The sequence below is a fragment of the Ornithodoros turicata genome, chromosome 4 (genome assembly GCF_037126465.1).
Source record: "Ornithodoros turicata isolate Travis chromosome 4, ASM3712646v1, whole genome shotgun sequence".
Taxonomy (NCBI): domain Eukaryota; kingdom Metazoa; phylum Arthropoda; class Arachnida; order Ixodida; family Argasidae; genus Ornithodoros; species Ornithodoros turicata.
This window is the reverse complement of record NC_088204.1, coordinates 49,886,671-49,909,730: the sequence shown is the minus strand read 5'-3', so window position 1 is coordinate 49,909,730 and position 23,060 is coordinate 49,886,671. Positions and strand designations below refer to the sequence as shown.

Below are 23,060 nucleotides of genomic sequence, written 5' to 3'. Positions count from 1 at the left end.
CTGAGGCAACTCCCTTCCTACATCTCTACCGGTTCGCTGGATTTCTACCCATCTACTTTTTCAAGAAGGTTTGAAATGTAAGTATATGTATATTGGTTTCACATATCCACCACATATTGAGTGTGTGTATCATTGTACTTTATATGTTACAGCATATTAGCGTACGTTATTATACAACACCTGGTGTGGCAAACTTGACATCAGTCACACAATGCCAACAATTGTTTCTGCCTTTTCTTCAACTGCTTATTTTTATCATATCATGTTTTTGTATATATCTCAATTTACCAACCAACCAAGTTAATATTTTAGTATAATAGTCTGATTTTTAACTAGTCAGTTTTACCATGGTTTTGGCGCACTATAGCCCGAGTTGCTTATGCGCCATTAAATTGAATTATCATCATCATCTTCAACTGCAATTATTCAATTCTAGTGCCAGGTCTCAGTTGGATACAATGATATGGCGAGATATATTTTTTGCTTTCATTTTGGAATTGCCAATTTCAGAAGAATAGTCACTGTGAAGTTTGTTTCCGTTTTCGGAAACATTAACAGGACTAAAACCAAACACTTTTCTTTCAGAGCATCCCTTATGCACCTGTATTTCAATTCCAATCTGCATTACAAGAATGACAGACCACTCAACAGCGACAACAATTTGAAGGTGAACGAGCAGGAACGAAGATGCGTTAATCTGTGTGAAAGGTGCTTTGTATGTGTCTGAGTCGAGGACATAGGTCTCAGGCTAATTCCTGTCTTCAGAAAAGGTGACAACTATGCTCCCTCTATCTACGAACCAGCTCCACCTTTTAGGGTTCCCTGTAAACTGATGGAGCACATCATATACTAGCATGTTGTCAACCATGTTGAGTCTATCAATTTCTTCTAGCATGGTTTTAGAAAAAGGTATTCATGCAAAACTAACGTAGTGGAATTCGCTCACAGCATTTTATACACTCTTGATTTCTGGGTCCACGTAGATGCAGTACTTTTTATTTTGTAAGGGATTTTGACACTGTGTTTTATGCTCGCGTGTTGGCCAAACTAGCTTAATTAAAATTTGATCCTGCTGCCATTAACTGGATATGCAGTTTCTCAACTAACCGCAACCGTGGCAACAACTCGTGAGGAGAACCTATCATATCGCCACCATGCAGCATTTGTTATGTTACAATCGCTGCATTTTAATCTAGTCAAAAGCAAGGCCTTTTGGTGATCGGTCTTGTATGATTACATGCCCCTCCGTTATGTAACACCACACTGGATTCTTCAACCTATGAGAGATAAATAAATATACTGCCAAGTAAATTGTTTACAAGGCTCGTTATTTTATTTCGCCACACTACCACAAGCAATTGTTAGAGTAGTGGCCGAGGGTATGAAGCTCGCCACTAATCATCATTCAAACAAAGTTCATAATGTAAAATCTTTTACTGAGAACACCGGCTTAACACAACAATTAAGATCAAAGAGAGTAAACGTTTCATTGCCTATCCAGTTGGCATCATCCCTACAACAGAGAACAATCAAAAACACCATCAAAGGAGTCAAATTGGTGGTGCGCATTCCTTTCATCCAACGTGTTTCATACGCCATTTGGAGGGCACTGTGCCCATCAGGCAGTTTGACTGTGCATATCAAGTTGAATGCATAGAATGTGATTCAACCTACATTGGCGAGATATACAAAAGACGTGGTACAAGACTAAAAGAGCACACAAGAGACAATGCCAGGGCTACGAATGCTTAGCTTAACTAACCAGGACCGAATTATACCCCAGTCAGACGGCATGCTCGAAGGACTTCGGGGAATTTTCATTTGCAAAAAAATTACCTCTAACAGCCGTGTCAGACGGCAGCTCAAAGGACCTTTCTAAGAAATGACCATCAACGCGAAAGGAGGCCCCCAACGACATTTGAGGAGCAGAAAGGAGCAATCTCGACAACAGTGTTATGCCATTGTACCCTCGCTACCTTCGCAGCTGAATGTAGGAAAACCTATAAAATGCGGATAATGGAGTGAAACTGTGTAAGCGTATTTAGATCCTATTTAGACTTCTGCATCTTGATTTGTGGCGCACAGACCAACTTAAAATTTCCATAGTAGACATGGAAAACGAAACCGAAAAAGGGAGCCGGTGAGGGAAGTCAGTTGAGGAGCACTCCTTTATTTTATTTATTTTCGAATACTGTTAGTCCCAAGTGGGACCGTTACAGGGGGGTTCAACATTACCACAATCACCAATCATAACACTAATCATAAACAAAAGAACTAACAAACCAAATAATCTCATCGGGGAACCACAATACATAGTAGCGCTAACATTAGCATAACATTATATTAAATCGGTATTGCTCAGGGCTTCAATGAAGGCAGATTCATTTTGCACAGATATTATATGTTCAGGTAATGCATTCCAGATTGTGATTGTGTGTGGGAAATATGAATATTTGAACAAGTCTACCCTTGCTTCGTATGGTTTCACAGCCTTACTATGTCGTGCACGTAAGGACCGCGATGACAAAGATTCTAAGTATATCTGGCTATTGAGCTTTAGTTTATTATGATATAGCAGAAAGAAAAACTTTAATTTAGCTAACCTACGTCTGCTTTTTAGGCTTTCTAATTGCAAGGCTTGTAACATATTAGATACAGAGTCAGTTCGCCTAAAGTTGGGCATTATAAAACGGGCTGCCAACCTTTGAACTTTTTCTATTTGGGCCGTAAGATTCTTTTTGTATGGGTCCCATACTATACTACCATATTCCAACAGAGGACGGATCAGTGTTTTGTATGCAGTCAGTTTCACATCTCTCGAACTGTACTTCAGTTTTCTTTTGAGTAACCAAAGACGGTTCCTAGCCTTCAAACATATTTCACTGACATGTTTGTCCCACTGTAAATTACATGCCACTTTCCCGCCTGTCTGGCAGGCACCCCCGAACAAAGGTCATTTGAGAGGCCGAAGGCCTTTTCTCGCAATTGACATTTGAAATGCTGTCTGACTAGGGTATAAGAAGCGTGGATAGAAAGGCAGTTACAACATGTTTCCACAAAAGACACTCAGATTCATTAGCAATTTCCTGCAAGAGAGCTAAGGCTTTTCTAGATTACTAGAACATGGGTACTTGGTTATAAATAACAAGAATTCATCCACCAGAGGTCAGTGTTTCACACACCCTGCTTTCCATCAAAACTATTAAAAGGTGTGACCCCCAAACGTGCGCAAAATTCCTGGAGAGTCTTCACTGGACACTGTTGCTGTCCCTCTCACCAGGTGCTCTCTATGAACCTGACGCACAGTTCTGGATGCACTGCCTGAGCTAACTTCAGCATGCTTTCCCAACACGAATGGTAACTGCTATGAGGAGTGTTGTACTTACTGAAAGCGATATGAAATGCTGTGCCTTGACAGGTAATGTTGATATCCTTCTTAATACCATAGGGAGATGTTCCTTGCTCCCTTTATTCCAAACCGCACTATCAGACACAAGCCCACTTGCCACCAAGCCAATGCAATGTGCCTCACAGTCAAGGCAATCAAGGGAATCTATCACTGAGGCTCAGAAAAGCTGTTTTCCATCGGTATCTGATCCAGGACTGAGCCGTGAGTAGCCCCGTGAAAGCACCAGGGTTTCTTCGAATTTTAGATGTGCCAGCTTTTATTTTCCTCCCCCTCCTTTTCTTTATGTAGTAGCTGATTACTTTAGCCTTGTACTGCTTTGGAGATTGAAGATGTGGAGATGATGTAAGAGGTGGAACTATGCTTTAGGCACAATGAGGCAAAGTGTGATTACATATCTTCTGAGAATGTTTATGTATCATTCACACAAAGAGAGGATAGGGTTACAACAGACGTTACATCTTTTTCCGGTTTTGATATTTATTTATTTATGAATATACCTCAAAGGTCCTTGCAGGCATTACATGAGTGGGGCCTTCAACATGGGTCACTTAACAAATACGGAAGTTACAAGGAACATACATATTTGGAAGACAGACTGTTTTTCGCTTGTTCATCAGTCTTGCTCAAGAAATTATTCACTGTAGCAATCATCCTAAATACAGATGCCGAATTATTTTAAATGCGATAGACGAGCTGTGCGAAGAGGTGCCTCCAGTTAGGATCTTGGGTACTTGAAGCCTGTGGCACGCCTCGCCTGGAGCTGACCAGGTGACGTACAAAGCCCTCCGGAATCTCCCCTTATGTGGGCGTCGCCTCCTCTTGGGGTTCTTTAACAGAACCTGGCTGACAGGTGAAGTTCCACGCGGATGGAAAACTGCAATGGTTGTTCCTCTTCTGAAACCAGGCAGGTCGCCACATAATGTTGATTCCTTTCCCCCCGATTGCCCTCACAAGCTGCGTTGCGAGGACAATGGAGCGCATGGTTTTCCGCCGCTTGAACTGGTACCTGGAAAGCACGCGCTTTTTTCCTGAGGTGATGGCAGGCTTTCGCCAGGGACGTTCAGCATTTGACAACGTACTCGATCTCGTCGCTGAAGTTCAACAAGCAAAGGCTGAAGGCAACCTCACCGGTGCAGTTTTTCTCGACGTAGAGAAAGCTTATGACAACGTGTCGCACAGCGCCGTCGTCGCGACGCTACAAGAGGCGGAAATAGAAGGTTGCGCCGTCTCATGGATCCAGGACTTTCTAGCAGACCGACGTATCTTCGTGCGCACAACGGAAGGTGACACCGCTTTCCATCCCGTCCGTCGTGGTGTCCCACAGGGAAGTGTATTGAGCCCTATCCTCTTTAATGTTATAATGGCTTCGCTTCCCGCCCAGCTTCGTGATCATACCCGCATCACTTTGTACGCAGACGACATCTGCATGTGGACCTCTGCCACCCGTCGAGACACCGTCCAACGCCCGTTACAATGCGCCTTGAATTCTATTGTAGAATACCTTGCCGACCGGGGCTTATCGGTCTCTCCTGCTAAGACCGTTGCCATGGCTTTCACCCGACACTCATTCCAAAGGTATCCATTGTTCGTCAGTGAGACACCGCTGGACTTTGTGCCTAATTGCAAGTACCTTGGCGTGACATTAGACAGAGGCATGACGTGGTCCCGGCACGTGAAAACAATAGCCACCAAGACCAGCGGTTTTGAAATGCTCACCGTTGCATTGCTGGATAGTCGTGGGGCCCTTCATGCGCTGACCTCAGTCACGTGCACACAGCGTTGATTCTGGGCACATTGCGGTACAGCCTGCCTATTCTACGCGGCCTCAGCATATCCGGAGAGCGTGAGCTTCTCAATATTCAGGCCCGAAGCCTCCGCGTCTGTTTGGGAGTTCCTAGAACGACAGAGACCTATTCTGTCCTGGCAGAGGCACGCGAAACACCAGCAGGCGTCCTACGAGACGTGGAAACACTCCGGATATATGCGCGGTACCTCACACGGCATCCTTACCATCATCTTCGGCTCATTGATATTGACTGTCCGGACTCTAGCATTGGTATTGCTGTTGACCGCCTGAAAGTGCACCTCCCCACCACACCATCAGTGCTTTCCTATGCCCCACCAATGTGGGCTCTTCGCAGGCCTCCTGTATGTGACCACATTTCTGGTCTTATGGGAAAAAAAACTCTGTACCTCCCGTTGTTGCTCACGAACTTACACTGGAGCACCTTAACTCGTCGTACTCTCAACGACTCCCTGTGTATACTGATGGATCAGTGTCTCAAGGCGGATCCACTGTAGCCTGTTATATGCCACATGAAAACCTTGAAGTGGCGCACAAGCTCCCCTACGAAACGTCATCTACTGAGTCCGAGCTCTTCGCCACCCAGGCAAAAATCTGGGCTGGTCCCAGTTGGATGTTTGATGGTCCCGGAATGGTTCCAGTTGAATGTGGATGGTCCCAGATGGATTCCCAAGTGGGGTGGCTGGTTCCACTTTGGTGACATCGGTGGTACCACTCTGGTCTCAGATGGTTCGAGAAGTTCCAGCTGGAGCCTCACATGTACCATTTTGTTCCCAGAATGGTCGCTGAGACTCCAAGTTGGGCAGCTTCCCCCTTTGAGATTTCATCTTGTCCACACTTGCCATGTTTTGTTTGATCTATTACTCTGATCTATTTTAGCACAGGCATGGTCTCTTTTTATTGCTAGGTGCGCGCGTCTGCGAATGCTGTATCCCTGTAACTCCAATTTGTGCACATTCTCATCTGAGATGAATATCATAATTCATATTAAGTACCAGAGAAATGTAAAAAAATACATGCCAACAACAACAAAAATTAAGCTAAATACTAGAAGAAAGACAACAACAAAAAAAGAAAAGGTAATTGCAGAGGCTGATGGAATGTGAAGACGCCACGGCAATTCAAACTTCAAACGGCGAGAGCCGAGAGGAAGAGGAGAGGAGAGGGCGAGAGTGGCAGGTGGCAGTTGGAACTTGGACGCGTCGCAGCAAGTTGGTTTTGTCTTCAGTCGCCGTCGCAAGGATGGTGTATCTCCCGTGCAGTATTTACGTGTGTTTCAGTCCGCTTTGTAAGACAATGCGACGACAATGGTTCCTGTGCAACACATTGTCGATTTCTCGGAAGAATTTTGACGTCAAGAAGACGTAAACGGCGTAGGGGCAAGAACGAACTGCGAAACGCCAATTTGACTGCACGTCGCGAATGTTTGCAGGTATGAGTGATGACCGTTATGTTTTGATTACTATTAATTAGATGTTTCATTTTAGAAACTTCGGAGGAACTTGAAGAGAAACAGGATAAGAAGATTCCGAACGTACGGTGAAGAGGAATGGGGTGTATGTCGCGGCCTGCATGGAAAACAGGAGTGTCGTGTCATCTTCTCTAAGAAAATACAAGATGTGAGGTGGCGAACGAACGAAAGCTCCCTGTGGTCCGTGAGTGCATCGCACAGTCAAGCATATGCTTTGTCTAGACACAGTGAGTGATCATACTTATACTACGTGGTATGTACATGTAGAGATGTATTGAATAGTTCTTTCTGCTCAGTGTATGCTTCTAGCAGAATAAACGGTAATTACTTGAGCAATATGTGCATTTCTACGCATTATTTTCGGTCATGCATTCAGTGGTCCCAGCTGCTAAGTGGCCGAATCCCGGACCACTTAGCAGGGGGGCCACTGGATCAATTCCACTGGTTCCACTTCAAGTGGGACCATCGTGAAGCTGGTTCAACTTTCAACTGGTCTCAGTCACTAAGTGGACCCACACTGAAAGTGGGACCTGCCCAATAAACCACTTTGAAGTGATCCCACTCCAGATTTTTGCATGGGCATACTGACCGCGTTGAACCACATAGCGGTATCACCTCCAGGCGCTTGGGTTGTGTTCACGGACAGTAAGGTGGCGCTAGAAGGTGTAGCAAATTATTGTTCCAGAACAATCGGCGGCCTAGACACCATGATAGTCGCAATATACAACAGACTTCTATCCTTTGGTCATAGCCTGTGTTTCCAATGGGTACCCAGTCACACCGGCCTGCACGGAAACACCTGCGCAGACGCCTTAGCACGTCGGGCACATGGGGACGGTACCTCCAACAACTGTCTCCTACCATGCACTTTCAGCCTCATCGTGTCGGTTACAGACACAGCGACTCCGTCGTAACGGCACTCGGCAGTTTCAAGAGGACGCTGTCCGACTGAACGACCATCTCCTGTCTATCGGCCCGTCGATGGATTTCGTCGCCACACACCACTGCTCGCGTCAAGAAACGTCCATTCTACACCGAATACGCCTTAATGCCACCAGAACACCTCTACTTCTCTGTAAAATGGGTCTTCTCCAGTCGCCCAAATGCCCCACTTGCGCTCTTGATGCTGATGTTCCACACCTTCTCCTCGACTGTCACAGATTCGACACCCCTCGAGCCACGCTGAGACGACGCCTACTCGAGCTGCGGTGCACGGACTTTTCTCTGGCCACTCTGCTCGGCCCAGTACGAGATCACTGCGGTCTGTGACCAAAGCAGTCCTGACTTTCTTGAGAGATTCAGGCCTTATGAACAGCCTGTGAACTCAGTCGTGCAATCTCATTCTTCTGTGCCCCACTCTCACCCTCAACGCATTAACCTCATGCTTTCCTTTTAAAGTCATCTTCTGTGATCCCTCATCATTCTTTTACCGTTTGTTACTCATCTTTTTTTTGTCATCTTTACTTTAATCTACCTCGTCCTTCTCCCATCATTTGTTAGTTTAGCCTTTATTTCCTAATTCCTTTTCTTTTTATTTATTCCTTATTTCTTAATTTTCTTTATTTATTTATTTATTTACTTCTGGAATACCAAGCCGACGTTTGGCTGACCTTTCCTCCCTTTTTTTCTTTCCTTTTCGTCTAATAAATATATCCCCCCCCTGTGGCAGTTTCTGTGATGAAGGCTTGCCAGACCCATGCTCTTGTTTTTCCCAAGCTTGTGCCATACTCACCTTGCAAACTGGCAATACGCAGTGTATCTGTATCGTCTACACAGATGTACATAAAATATAGTTCAGGCAAATAGGTAACCGGTTACAGTACAGTGTGTGTGTGCAGTGTCATTTCCACATGTACCTGAGAGCAACTGCAGTTTACCTGCCCACACCCTGTATATTAATACACATGCTGTGTTCTTTTAGAAACCAACATTGTTTTACTTTTCACTGAATCGACAATCAAGAACACTCAATATCGCTAAAAACCTACGCTAAAACCCTATGCACAGGGCAATACATAAAAAGGTGACTCAGGACACAGCACACTGACAATTACAAAATTGCCTATATTGCTTTTTTCCAGTTCAGAGTTGTGTATTGTATAGTCTTTTTATATGCTGCGCCCTGTACTGGAGCTTTTAGCGACTGAGCATGGAAATCATTTGGAACATATATTTTTTCACCGCTTGATATGAACATACTACCTTCATAAACTGTTACGGAAAATATTTCCTTCGAAAAGCGCGAATTTCCTGAGGAAATTAGTTTGGAAGAATGCGCTCCGCGGCGACAGTCTCCCCCAAGCCGAGTCTGGCGTGTGGTGACGTCAGGCGTCCGAGCACTTCATTGGCTGCCGGAAGCGTCCGCTCCCCGCCAGAATCGTCTGCTAGCTCAGGAATCGTGGCAACTTACCGACTGAGACGCTGTTGCTATTTATTTGCGTTTGACATTCACTTGCGTTCTTACATGATTTGTCTCGTAAGTTTTGCATAAAACAAGACTGCGGGCAGTGTAAAAGGTGTAGCCAGGCCTCTGTGTTGCAGTGACGGCCCGGGTTGAGGTGGATCGTACGCGGTTGCGATTTCTGTTCCGATTGTGCTGAGGTGTCGTTCATTAGTGAACAGTATTGTGCCTGTGTGTGCAGCATATATATATGTGATACGACTAAATACGTTCCTGTCAGTTGGAGATTTATTCCATGTGCCAGTGTTGTATTCTGCGTATGACCATTCAAAAAAGAAAATGATTATTTGACCATGTATTTTGGGGTTTCCCACAGATCGCTAGCAGATGAACTTTACTAACTTTATTTTGGTATTCATGTTGTAGTGTTTGTGGAGACGTTACGCTCCTGGTATCACAAGCGCAATGTTACATAGCTATGCGTTCATCGGTCCGCTCTTTCGCCTCAGAGATGCCAGTGTCCATGCGTTTCAGAGCCCATAGTGTTGACTACAACACGGAGAAGTCATGATGGTCGGCAACGTCTTCAAGTGAAAACACTGGTCACTGCGCCGCGTCTTCATGACTATGCATTTGTAAACAAGAAGAAGCACTATATTTCAATCCGAATGTTCGTTCACACTTAGCAGCATCACTTACCAGCCTCCGGTACATTCGTGTGGCGAAATCGAAGCTCGAGGAACTTAGCCTCCAACTCCATAAAACGTTTCGTCGAGAAGAGCAGACGTGTCGCCTAAAGAGTGTTCAATTCATCACCTGTCCTTCGCACGGCGTCCGATGAGCAACAACGCTTCCTTCCCGGTCGGCTTGCCAGCGCGCGCCGGAGAAATCGCAAAAAATAAAGAAAAAGACGGCGCGGTCACATGACGTCAGCGGCTGACAGCCGAGTGAGGGGGCATTTCTGCCGCGAGATTCAAAGCTCCCTCGCGCTCCAGGATTGCGCGCTACGCTCAAACTTTTTGTGCGAATATGTATCACAGGGCTCAGAATCATAATTTCTACTTCTCCCGTCATATTTTATTCCGATCATTTCCATGCTCCTTTAATGCAGGACCAAACCAGTTTTGAGCGCCCAAATTTTAACATCGTTCGACAAGGACACATGTGACTTACTTGTGAATATATATAGTCGCTCATAGGTTCGCGCTGCCCATGGAGTTCAAAATATGCCACCCTCAGGACAGTCATATTGAAGAAGTTGGAACTCTTCGTGGGTTGTAATGCACTCATACTGCAGTCATTCTGCAGTGTTTTCCAGCTCCTTGCAGCACAAGCATTCGATCTCCTTCGGCATTATGACACACCAGCCGCACCGGCACCATAAACAGCAAGTGCGCATTAAATATCAGGACACGAAATTTCAGAGAACGTTTACATGTTCGATCACAGTGTGCGTTAAAAACCTGATCGCTTACCTGTCTGTCGAAGACAGGCGACTGATGCTCTTTGCTTCATCTGTGACCGATGTTCGTAGAGCTCTAACTTCGTCTCGCATTCGCGGCATCGGCGACGTTTCGAAAGCAAGGCTACCGAGCTGTTCAGCACGCAGAATTTCCTTCTCGATCGCAGAAAGGTCAGAAAAAAGTTCCGGGCTCGAAGTCTCCGCATTTCTTGCTTCGACGTCCATATTGAAGATCGCTTTCCGGACGGATGCCGCCGCTCTCACAAATTCACTAACAACAGAACTTCCGGTCCGGGCGCCAAATGAAACATGGACCTCGTGCTTTCGTCACGCACACGGAAACTGGAGGATGTCCACTACAAAGAGGCTAGATTCCCCCCCCCCCTGTCACTGAGCGTTGTATACGCCTTCAAGGGAACCTTGGGAGTTGATAATTTGTATTCAATTGATATTGAATCTGCTTTGTAAACAAACACGCTAGCACGCTGTCGACAGCATCGCGGCAAAAAAGAAAAAAAAAAAACGCCAAATGATTGTTTTGGGTAGTTTTGCGCCGAGTGCAAGGCGAGATCAGTTTCGACAGTGGGCAGTGTCGCGACGGGTACAAACGCGAACGGGCTGTTTTGAGCAAAACCGGTAGGGGTTGTTTTGCGCCGAGCGCAAGGCGAGGGGCGTTTGGAGATTCTCCATTCGCGTTTGTACCTGTCGCCTATACAAACGCGAATGGGTAGTTTCGATATACACCGCACGAAAGCTGCAACGGTAAATCATTGATCATGTTGCAGGTCCTCATTCAGTTTCACCGAAACTAGAACAGAGAGAAATAGAATGCACTCGCTCATGTTGTGCACACCTCATGCAAGGGCCATTCGCTGCGAGTCTAGTGCCCTTGGTGGTATTGGAAGCATAGAAATCACGAGAAATGAAACGTCAGCTGGTCCCTAATGAAGAGTTTCGTTATGTGCTTGCACAGTTAGCGATGCTACAGTTCCAGTGCGGCAAGAAAAAAAAAAAAAAAGACGCTCGCATTTCACATGCAAACAAAGCTGGCTACCCGACGGCTATCACGCAAGATACTTTCTCCGGAGGCCGCATCGCGGGGCCACCAGTTTGTCGCACAGTCCCTATCTATAGTTTCGGAATCGACTGGGACTGATGCGACGAAAATAACATTAGTGCAGGCCGCGTCGTCTTCACGAATTTCACCCTGGAAAGACGCGTAGAAATTCTAGGAAAGGCAGGAACAGCTGCAGAGCTTTACCAGGGATCCTCCGTAGGTTCGAGAGTCCTGCTCGCCTACGACACAAAACGAAGGGTGAGCTATCGAAGTTTCACTAAATTTAGCAAACACACAATACTCAAGCGACGAATTGCTTGAAGTGTAAACTCTCAAGCAATGCGAAGTCTATGTTTCTTATACTGCTTTTGGTTTGAGACATTCGGGTAGGACCTTCAAAAGTCAAAAACAGTGCTTCAGAATCGCGCTTTTCTGTCTCTTCCGCGGTAAATCATCCAGGCATCATGGACAGACACCTTTTGGAGGGAAAGAAATTTTACGTAGGACCGCCCTCTCTTCTGGCGAATGGGATTCAGCCCCTTTGATCAGCCCAGAAAGCAAAACAAATGTGTCACTCAATGTTTGGAGACTCTTAGCAGTTAAATTGAACAAGGTAGTATTTCTCATCCCGATAACTACCTACCGGGACTGGCACAGGATGTACCTGAATGACTCTTCACAGACAATCCGCGAGTGCCGTCCTCAGGACATTATGGGAATACACATCGAAGGACGATGACACTGTGAGGACGTCCTGGGGACCGTCTGTGTTCGTGAGGTTGATGATGTTGTGCAGCAGACGTTCACTCCGCTAGAAACAGTGAAACACAAGCAGCCAAGGACAGGACTACCACATTTCAACATTAGTTCACTCCGCTGTTCGCTGCTGTTTTGTTCTCAGGTACAAAGGCACGGGGCATTTGTAACAGATTCTTCCACACGTAAAACATTGGGTGTGTTTAGTAAAAGCTCCTCTTTTGGCGCACTTAAATCGGGTGTATGGTACACCCGGAGCTGCCACATTACACACATAACAGCGAAAAGCAACTTCTACTTCGCTACTTCGCTACACTGCTCGCTCGCTGATGCCACTTCCTAGTGGTGTCTGCTCGTACAGACGGAGGACACGTTGGCTTAGTTTGGAGGAGACGACTACGGTTGTGAAGACTCCTCCTTCTAAAAGCGAATGAAACTGAAAATATGGAAATTTGTAACAGACGTCATAGGAGCTGTTTACTGTCGAGACGGCCGTGTCACGGGTTCGGGTGACGATACCGAGTAATGTCTGGAACTCCGTGACTAATTATGATTCGGACTCAGCGGGTCAAGCGGCTGCAGTCAGTGGCTGAACGATTGCACACGTACACAGAACTACAATCAACAACATATTTACTCATGCTACAATAATGTTGCAAAAACTGAGATTACACAGAGCCAGTACCACTTCAAACCAAACAGTCACACTTAGCTCAGTTCTGCGATGTCTTGGAGGGGGTCAATCGCTGCCTACTTCCAACGGTGGTTCTCGGTGGGTCCCTTGAGTCGTCGCTTCACTCACAACACTTGCCGAACTCAGTCAGCTTTCACACACATTTCTAACTTGTATCATCGTCCACCTGCAGTACATTGCCGCCACTCCTCTAACTTCCCCACCACCCTCTCGCTGGGACTCTTAACTGACCACCTTGCGACGACTGCCCCACTTTCCCTCAGTTACCCCTTATATTACCTCGGGAAACGGGGTCCCCAAATGTCACTGCACGGAGCATCCCCCCTTTTTTCTGAGAAAAGGTCACCACGCCTCTGTCACGAAACACAGCTGGCATTTTACGCAAAAACAATAATTTTCTTCTGTCAATGCATCAGTGTGAAGACGACTCCCAAGTCCCTGGCTTCAGCGAAACAAAACAACCAAACAAAATTAGAGACTACAACACGTGGCGTGTGGTTAATGTACACGGTCCGAACAACGCGAAAGCAGCAGCACTGATCGCACCGCGGGGTACCAAGAACAACTCGGAGGGCGCAAAAACAGTCGCGTCGAAGTGTCGGGTTTCTCAACGGGGTCTGTTCCTCTACGTGTCCGACCACGCATCTGGACGCCATAAATCTGAGCATCCCGAAGATGTCATGTCCCTCCGAACCAGAGTGTGTTCTTCTAAATTAACTTACCCAAAAACTGTTAAACAACAAAAATCCACAAAACAAGCTTGTCGCCCTGTGACACGACCCCATCGCTAAGAATATTATAAAATAATATTTCTAAACCCACAAACAGGGCGAGACATAAGATTCCGGCATAATATGCGAAACAAAGTCCGCTCCATAAAAATCCACACTCGCGATACAACCAGCACAAGTACGTCAAGAAAATGCATAACCTATAATGCACAATATTTGACGTAAGTGACACGACGATCCCTGTCTTAAGAATATTACATCACAATATTCGAAACACCCACATGTACAGACAAAATCTTTACACTCGTGCACTCTGGTTGACTCATCATTTGCGACGCCACTGCACTAATAGGCCATCAAGTACAAACACAATATTCTCATTTATCCATAACCACAAATTAACCACTGTATCACAACAATCACTACCTTACTGAAACATTATTAACACACGCTTTACAACACTCCGGAACCGAAAATCAACTCTAATATTACACCGCCCTCGATCCACTTTGCAACGATTCGCTTTCTTTCACTGCAGTCTGCCGACACACTCACTTCTGAATTCCCCATGTCATGTTATAGTTGATTCCTTGTTCCCATCCTTTCAGAGGCTCACACGTAGTTACGCCCTTCTAAACCTTCCGCTCGAGACTGAGCACTGACACTGCAAACGTCTACGCTCCATCCTGATCCGCGGTGGCGCTCGTTCATACCATCTTCTCGGTCGCCCACCCCTTTCGCTCCCACCATTCGCAGCCTGAGTCGGACATCTGCCGCACATCTGTTTCCTGGTCTCTGCGACGGTACCCTCTCCACTATCGGCTTCTTCCCAATTCGGATCAGGATTAGTAGGTCCTCGTGCATTTGGAACGTTCCCGATGATCACGTCATACAGTGGGGCTTCCATACACTTTGCCGTCACAGGCCCCCTATAGAACGGAGCCTTCACAAAAATTCTCGCCTCCGGTAACTTCCTTACAGTCCCATCTACTAGGCGCACGGGGCTGTACCTTCCGGTCATGTCTTCTTGTCTTACCAGTCCCCTCTTGACAATCACCGTGTCGCTTCCTGTGTCTCGCAGGACCGTTATTTCCCGCTTCCCCATTTTTCCTGTTGCGGCCGGCATGCCTTCGATCTGGAACGCTGTTTTGGGCGTCACACAAGCGTTTACAACGGGCACCATTGCGCCGTTCTTGAGTCCCACATGTCCATCCTTCACGTCAATTTCTGTACAGCTCTTGTCCTCAACTCTTCGGACGATGACACACGATGACTGGGAAACTGCTGGCATCTCCTCTGGGCAGTTTCTTGCCTGATGCCCTTCCTTCCCGCAAGAATAACATTTCCCGTTACTTTGGCGACTCCTACAGTATGCTGCCTTATGTCCCAATCTGTTGCACAAAAAACAGAGTCCTCTTGTTCGCGTTTCTTCCCTCTCATGGGCGTGCCTTGTCGCTGCTGCTTGCGCTGGCTCTTCATCTGAACCGTCACTTTCGCATTTTCTCTGCCCGAGATGACTCTGGCACTGCGCTTCCAAAAACCTGTCAGCCAGCGTCGCCAAATCTGCCAAGGATTCGGTCTTTCGCTCCCTCAAAAACATGGCCAACTTTGGCTGGCACCCCTTGACAAACTGCTCCGTCAATAAGGGGTCCCGTAGGCTGGCATAGTCCTTCTTCGTCTCAGACAAATCGATCCACCTGTCGAAAAGGTTACTCAACAGCGCTGCAAACTGCGTTCCGGTCTCTCCATCCACTGGCTTCCCACTTCGAAACTTCTCCCTGAAACCTTCCGCCGTTAACCTAAATCTCTGAAGGAGAGCCGCCTTCACCTTGTCGTATTCAGCGGAGTCCTCAGGTGTCAGTCTGGCAAAAACTCCCAACGCATCGCCACTAAGACAGACGCTGAGCGCCGTCGCCCACTGCTCTTTTGGCCACCGTTGTCCCGTCGCCAGGCGTTCGAAACGTAGCAGATACGCGTCGAGATCATCACGCCTTTCGTCGAACGGCGCAAGCCAACGGTGCGGTGTAACCGGTAGTGTGTTACCGACCTCGCGTGCAGCGTTCGTCGTTGTCGCGCCTGAACTCTGATTCTGCAGTTCCTGTAGCCTGATCTTCATCTCTATAGTTCGCCGTTCTTCTTCCGCTAACTGTTTTGCCTCCTCAGCCCTAGCCTTTGCTTCTTCGGCTCTAGCTTTCGCCGCTTCGTTTTCGCGTACCTGTTCCTGCTCTCGTGCAAGTGCCTGCTCTTTCAACAGCTCCCTTTCTTGAGCCCTTCTTTCCCTCTGTTCTTTTTCTACCCATTCCTTCAGCGCGGCTCCCTGAAGACCTAGCTCTTTTCCGACGGCTATCAGCTCGTGCAAATCCATGCCGTACACCTTACGTTTCCGACCTGTACGCTCGCTCACCCACATAACCGCTTCTAAATACGACTGTCCCTGAGTCCTGTCGCGGACGCCAGTTAATTGTCACGGGTTCGGGTGACGATACCGAGTAATGTCTGGAACTCCGTGACTAATTATGATTCGGACTCAGCGGGTCAAGCGGCTGCAGTCAGTGGCTGAACGATTGCACACGTACACAGAACTACAATCAACAACATATTTACTCATGCTACAATAATGTTGCAAAAACTGAGATTACACAGAGCCAGTACCACTTCAAACCAAACAGTCACACTTAGCTCAGTTCTGCGATGTCTTGGAGGGGGTCAATCGCTGCCTACTTCCAACGGTGGTTCTCGGTGGGTCCCTTGAGTCGTCGCTTCACTCACAACACTTGCCGAACTCAGTCAGCTTTCACACACATTTCTAACTTGTATCATCGTCCACCTGCAGTACATTGCCGCCACTCCTCTAACTTCCCCACCAGTCTTGGGTAGTAACTAAGTTACTTTTAACTTGTAACTGTAACTAGTTACTTTTGGTGGTAACTAGTTACAGTAACTAGTTACATTTCCAGAAAAGTAGCTTTTAACTGTAACTAGTTACTATTTCTGTGAATGTAACTGCAAAATGTGACTAGTTACTCGAATAAATGTCGTACTTTTTTTTCTTTACCCTACCTTCCCCTACTTCCCCTTAACAGTGTCTTCCTTCCTTTTATCCGTAATCGGTACGTGCCCCGTGCCTTGGGCTCTTAACCAAGCAGGGAATTCCAGACTGGAATTTCCAGCTTTGCGAACAGAAATAAGTTTAAATTAGTGACCCTCAACGGTCGGAGTGAGTCATATGTGAGTAATAGTGTCACCGCCCTAGCACGGGATCCTGCCTCCAGTGGATATAGGGTTGCCACCTTTAGTACTGAAAAATACCGGCTGAGGGAGAGGAGGTGGAATAGAGGGAAAGGAGGAAATCTTCGCGGGAAAGGGAAGTAAGTGAAGGGTGGAGAGTACACAGGGAGAGAAAGAACGAGTGTACAGGCTCAAGACAACAATGGTAATGGTAATGAATAACTAAGAAAACGACTGGTGACTACGGAGTTGGGCCTGTGCTCCAGATTTATTCAAGCTGTAGTGGAATGTTGAAAGGAAAACTCCGTAAAAGCCCCTATGAAAGGTGTTGAGCCACAAATACCGACAAAAGGCTGCCGGTATCACCTTCCTACCGGCAGAGCGCGCAAATAACCGGCCGTGCCGGTATAATACCGGCCTGGTGGCAACCGTACTCTCTACACGCTAGGAAACACGTGCGCGTCACCGTGCTCTTCTTTTTAACCGCGATGCGCCAGGTCGCATGCACAGCATGCACATGTCGTATTTTTCCGTATGGGATAACCACGTATTAACTTATACTGCTTCTGGTTAAGTGCAAGACAACTTTTATCGCACTTCAGTAAATGTAAATAAATGAATGTTTTTAACAATTGTATCACCCTCTCATGGTCATTTTTCTAAAAAGTAACTGTAATGTAACTAAGTTACTTTCTCTCAGTAACTGTAACTAGTTACTCGACCAAGAAAGTAACTATAACTGTAACTTAATTACTATTTTTGGCAGATAAACTGTAACTGTAACTCAGTTACTTTTTAGAAGTAACTTACCCAAGACTGTTCCCCACCACCCTCTCGCTGAGACTCTTAACTGACCACCTTGCGACGACTGCCCCACTTTCCCTCAGTTACCCCTTATATTACCTCGGGAAACGGGGTTCCCAAATGTCACTGCACGGAGCATCCCCCCTTTTTTCTGAGAAAAGGTCACCACGCCTCTGTCACGAAACACAGCTGGCATTTTACGCAAAAACAATAATTTTCTTCTGTCAATGCATCAGTGTGAAGACGACTCCCAAGTCCCTGGCTTCAGCGAAACAAAACAACCAAACAAAATTAGAGACTACAACACGTGGCGTGTGGTTAATGTACACGGTCCGAACAACGCGAAAGCAGCAGCACTGATCGCACCGCGGGGTACCAAGAACAACTCGGAGGGCGCAAAAACAGTCGCGTCGAAGTGTCGGGTTTCTCAACGGGGTCTGTTCCTCTACGTGTCCGACCACGCATCTGGACGCCATAAATCTGAGCATCCCGAAGATGTCATGTCCCTCCGAACCAGAGTGTGTTCTTCTAAATTAACTTACCCAAAAACTGTTAAACAACAAAAATCCACAAAACAAGCTTGTCGCCCTGTGACAGGCTGCATAGCGTGAAGATGTCTCCATTAAAGAACCGCATTTCCCGCGAATAACCGCCGATATCCGTGTGCGAGTTGTTCACTAATACAAAAGCATAACGCTTATGAAAATATTAGTTTTCTGAAATCGGAGCACTGGGTAACATACAAAGTCCGTATTTTGCTTCCGAGTCGTCCCGCCGGCGCTCAACAGGAAGTACGTCACGGAAAATCTCATGTTGAATTCCAATGGCAGAGCCGGAGCAAGTGGGCAGACTCCGCAATGGAGCGGCTTAATCTGGTCTAGAGAAAGTGATCCGAATCTGTGACTGGAAAAGCTTGCGCCCAACTGGGAGTTTAGCCCTTGCCAATCTCCCATGGTGGATGACAGCCAGAGACGGAAGAAGAAGGTACTCATGTTCCACTACAACACAATGTTTTGCAACACGTAGGTCCTCCTAATCTCCTAACGTTTGCAACGGTAATGTCTGACTCACCGCTTTCTTCAAGGAACAAAATCGCCAATGTGCGGCGTGAAATACCAGCCACGGCGAAGACTCATTGCGAAGCGGCCATGTTAGCGCAACACCACCTAGATAAACCACCACCTGTTATCTGGGTGGTGTTGGTTAGAGAAGCAGAGACAGGAATAGGAAGCGCGAGCGACAAGTGATACGTCACGGAGAGTTCCGGTTGAATTTGCCTATTTTGGCGGAGCAGTTTGGGTTGCCCCTGGAGCGACCTTGGCTCTTGGCTTGAATGCCCCTCCAAAGCTCCCATTGAAAGACACCGGCAATGTTCCCAATCTGCCAATAGAACTGACTTGCTCCCGGCGGAGCAACAGAACTTGCTCCGGAAGCGCTCCGAATCTGCTATTGGAATTCAACAACAACCTGGCGCTTGTCATCTGCTTCCACGCACCGAAATGAAACGGGAGCTCGGAATGCGGAACGGAGTCTCACACTCTCGGGTGCGCGAGAAGCGCTGCAGTTGTCGCGTTAAAGAGACTATCCCATCCATCTCGGTCAATTCCGGAACTTCAGTACCACAATATTTCTCGGTGGCCTCTGATAAGAGTAGCGAAAACCGCAAGTGAATAGGTTGCGTATATGCTGAGCAATCTAATGAAATACATCGAAAGAGCAGACGACGGACAAGGGAGTCCCTCTCCACCAGCTCTCCACAAAGACTTGAAAACGTCACGCCCAACGGGGCCAATAAGAGCGCGCCTTCCCGCACAGCTGATCGGTGGAGTCGCCGAGCATCTGAAATGCGAGGCAGCGAGCAGACAGCCAGCGTCATGACGGAATCGTCGTAATACGAAAGTGACGTCGCGTCGCTTCCAAGCGATTCTGGGGATTACAGCGTTGAAGACATTGTGCTAGATGACGACCCTTACTCCGCAGACCATCTGCCACTTGATCCTGCCGCAGGTGAAGGTGCAGGCAGTGAAAAGGAACCGTCCGATGGCGACGACACTTTCAGGTAAGCCTGTCATATCCGATCACTCATGGTGATTGTGCACTGTCGGATATTTTGACATTTGTCCACTTGGAAATGACAGACGCCCCAGCACTCGTTGTATTCCAGTGGAGCCTGACGAACACCGGGTGTCGGTTGTCTCTGATAGTGCAGGGACAGTTGCACCGCCGATCACCTGCTCTTCAATGACGTTTGTCTGCGGAGGGAGCTGGTTGGTTTACGCACCCATCTTTTGTCGCGATGACCGCCGCATGCGTTATCTCGAGCCACTTGACAACAGGTACAGTGTCAAAAAACTTCTCACACGTCGTAAATGGTGTAATTTCATTCCAATTTGTTTTCGAGCACATGGATAACACTTTACTTCTTTATTATTGCTCCACAGAGGCGCCTCAGTATTGCTCGTACACAAGCTGGATTTATAGTTACTTTGGCATAAGAAACCGAAGGTAGATACCAGGATGTGCTGTGCACTGGATCAGGATGCTGTACCCATGCATCAACTTCATATAGTGGATAATACGAGTAACATAAGTGTCAAGTGGGCCACTGTACAATGCAAACCGGGTATACCTTGCATTGTAGAAGTCATGCATGTTCATGAAAGCTGGTTGGCTATTGAGAAGACGAAGCTGTGTACACAATCAAAACAATATCGATGGTTCCTGTTTTTCATAACCATATGTGGTGACGAAATATTGCAGTGTGAAGTCACAAATTACAGAGCACTTATACTGGTAATACCATTAGTCATATGTATTTGCACTGACACTTTTGAAATTTTAACCCTTTGTATCAGTTCAAGAAGCATGCCTCACAAGCAGTGCAGACTTGTTGTCAGATATTGCAAGTACAGTGGAGCGTGTAAATAAATTTCATTGCAAACCAAGGTTATCACACAATGAGGACAAGCACTGGTACTTGTGTAATACATATTTTGAGTAGCCTATTCAGCTTTACCATAGAGTAGTTTCTTTTGTACCACATTTTTCACCTATGTTTGAATGGAAAAAGGAACTGATGCCTTTTGCCCTGAGCATGCTGGATTTATGCTTCATTTCTAAATGGAGGATAGATGTCAGTGCCAATGCGTATACTACCACATTTTTATATCCCCCTGTGTACAAGAAAGCTTTGTGAACCTGATACAAATATTAAACGTGTGAAATAAAAGCAGACTACATTATGACAATAGATTTTATTTCCCCCGTTCTTGATATCTTTTCAGTTGTGTGGAGGGCTGCCACTGAGGTTCATGTAGACAGGGTGGTAACAGCCTCTTTCCTTCCATACAACACACAAGCAGTGCAGATGTGAAGCTTGAAGTGCTGAAAAAAAAAAAAAAATCAAGACGAAGAGAAAAAACACTGTGCATATTATGCCCGATACCACCATAATCCTGAACCCTTGAAGTGTCCTCTGTGCACCGGAACTGTGACTGGAATTGTACTAAAAGTCACAGGTGTGCATATAGTACATTAGATGCCATTTATAGCCAGTTGCTAAAATTGAACTTTAAAAAGTTCATTAGAATAATCAGCAACACAATTCAGAAAAGTGTTTGCAGCTAGACCAAAAACAATATTGTGCACATTGGTGGGTTCATACCGCAGTATTTGTCTCTGCATAAAAAGTGGTGGCCCTGGAAAGGGCCTTGTTTTACTTCAGTTTCAGTGGCTCGTTCAGTGTGTGACGCAGGTGGAAGCCTCGCTTCCAGAAGCTAAAAATAAAAATTCACAATATAACAACATCAAGCCTTCACAGTATATGAGCAATATATATCACTCGCAGAGGCTGATACTCTTGCATAGGCTGCCGGTTTCACTACATGAACATTCACTGTGACCCATGATTCACATTTCATTCACTGTGCAACACCTAACTTTCCTAATAAATCGAGCTTCTCATACTCACCACCTGAAGCAGATTCCACAAAGCTGCTTGCCTCCACCTGCGATACATACTTCTTGTTACTGTCGTACATACTTCTTGTTATGTTGTTGAGAGTTTATCCCTGAACAGCAGAACCGACATCTCGTGAGATACTCTCCGCTTTATTGTACGTACTTTCACCCCGAGTGTATCTTTACATTGAGTCATTGAGATCTCACGCATCTCGACGCCGCGCAGTCTGACCTTACTCGAGCCACACCCAGACTGGAGCCACTTCGTGGCCTGTTATGTCAATTCAACACTCTTTTGTGGGGCTTGATTCGAGATGAACTGAAAACAAATGCTTACCTGCTCATCCTGCCCGTCGGTGGTGTCCATTTTCTCATGGAACAATGTGGACACAGCATAGGGCTTTAGCCTCTTTCGTTTCCCTGACACTACTGGAGTGCAACAAGTCGGCCTCCACGTACGTTTCGTCGGCAAAATGCGAGCAACAAACGTGCCGAACGTGCAATTCTTCTGCCACGCTAAGAAGCCTGCCGGCGCTTGCGGCTTTCGTTTGGCGTCCCAGACCTTGGGCTCGTGAAATGTCAGTTCTGGGTTAGCCTCAGACGATTCTTTGCAGTCAGGAGCACCACGACACGTTCACGAACCTGACGACATGTTGCAATTTCACCACTGAACGAAACTCAAAGCACTTTCGAAGAAATAGGTTGTTTCATACACGTAGCCATGTACGACGCCATCTCCAAACCAGACGATGTCTGTCTCCGAGAGAAAATGGGGGAACGGCGCCGGCCGGCCGGGGGAACGGCGCCGCCGCCCTCGCATTGGCCCCTCCATGATTGGCCCTGTTGGCTCTTGCGTCACAATGATGTCATCGGAGGTTTCGCCTGATTGAAAACAACTCATTTATTTAATACCCGAACCAGCGGAGAAAATCGGTGAGATCGATTGTCGAATGGTGCCAAGCATTCTCGTAACCATTTCCTACCCATGTCTCCGGATGCGATAGACCCTTTAACTGAGTGAAGTCTGAAACACTCGCGCTCAGGGTGCCTACTGAACACTTGAGAATGACGAAAAGAGACGAGAATCTTAGGGTTGTGCACGATGGAAATTGATGTTCTGAGGCTGGAACACAGAAGAAGGGGCAACAGATCTACAGCTGGCCAACCTTTTCAGTGACTTCCTTCTTTCTCAGGGTTGTGTGTGGAAGTTCGCCAGTTCGCTACCACCAGCTTGCCTGCTTTCTCGACGTCGTATCTGTAACAGATTGTTTTACCGTTAAATA

At 46.7% G+C, this 23,060-nt stretch overlaps 1 protein-coding gene and 1 long non-coding RNA gene across 8 annotated transcripts; both read right to left on the bottom strand.

The window, feature by feature from the left end:
* Window positions 1–9,100: 9,100 nt before the first annotated feature.
* LOC135393145 (uncharacterized) lies at window positions 9,101–10,184 on the bottom strand. The gene is made up of 2 exons (XR_010422483.1): window positions 9,785–10,184; window positions 9,101–9,710 (listed from the first exon to the last, which is right to left on the bottom strand). It is a non-coding gene; the product is annotated as an uncharacterized LOC135393145 (long non-coding RNA).
* A 2,792-nt stretch (window positions 10,185–12,976) lies between these two features.
* Window positions 12,977–22,981, bottom strand: LOC135391513 (uncharacterized). Of its 7 annotated transcripts, none has more exons than XM_064621779.1 (4): window positions 22,115–22,981; window positions 21,788–21,824; window positions 21,482–21,593; window positions 12,977–21,201 (listed from the first exon to the last, which is right to left on the bottom strand). In XM_064621779.1, the coding sequence occupies exon 4, from the start codon at window positions 16,193–16,195 to the stop codon at window positions 14,408–14,410; it is 1,788 nt and encodes a 595-aa protein (XP_064477849.1). In that variant the 5' UTR covers window positions 16,196–21,201; window positions 21,482–21,593; window positions 21,788–21,824; window positions 22,115–22,981; the 3' UTR covers window positions 12,977–14,407. The 7 variants fall into 7 exon arrangements, 6 of the variants coding, with proteins under 6 accessions (XP_064477849.1, XP_064477851.1, XP_064477850.1 ...); XM_064621781.1 differs by lacking the exon at window positions 21,482–21,593 and having other exon boundaries at window positions 22,115–22,659; window positions 22,761–22,981; XM_064621780.1 differs by having other exon boundaries at window positions 21,482–21,887.
* Between the last annotated feature and the right edge of the window lie 79 nt (window positions 22,982–23,060).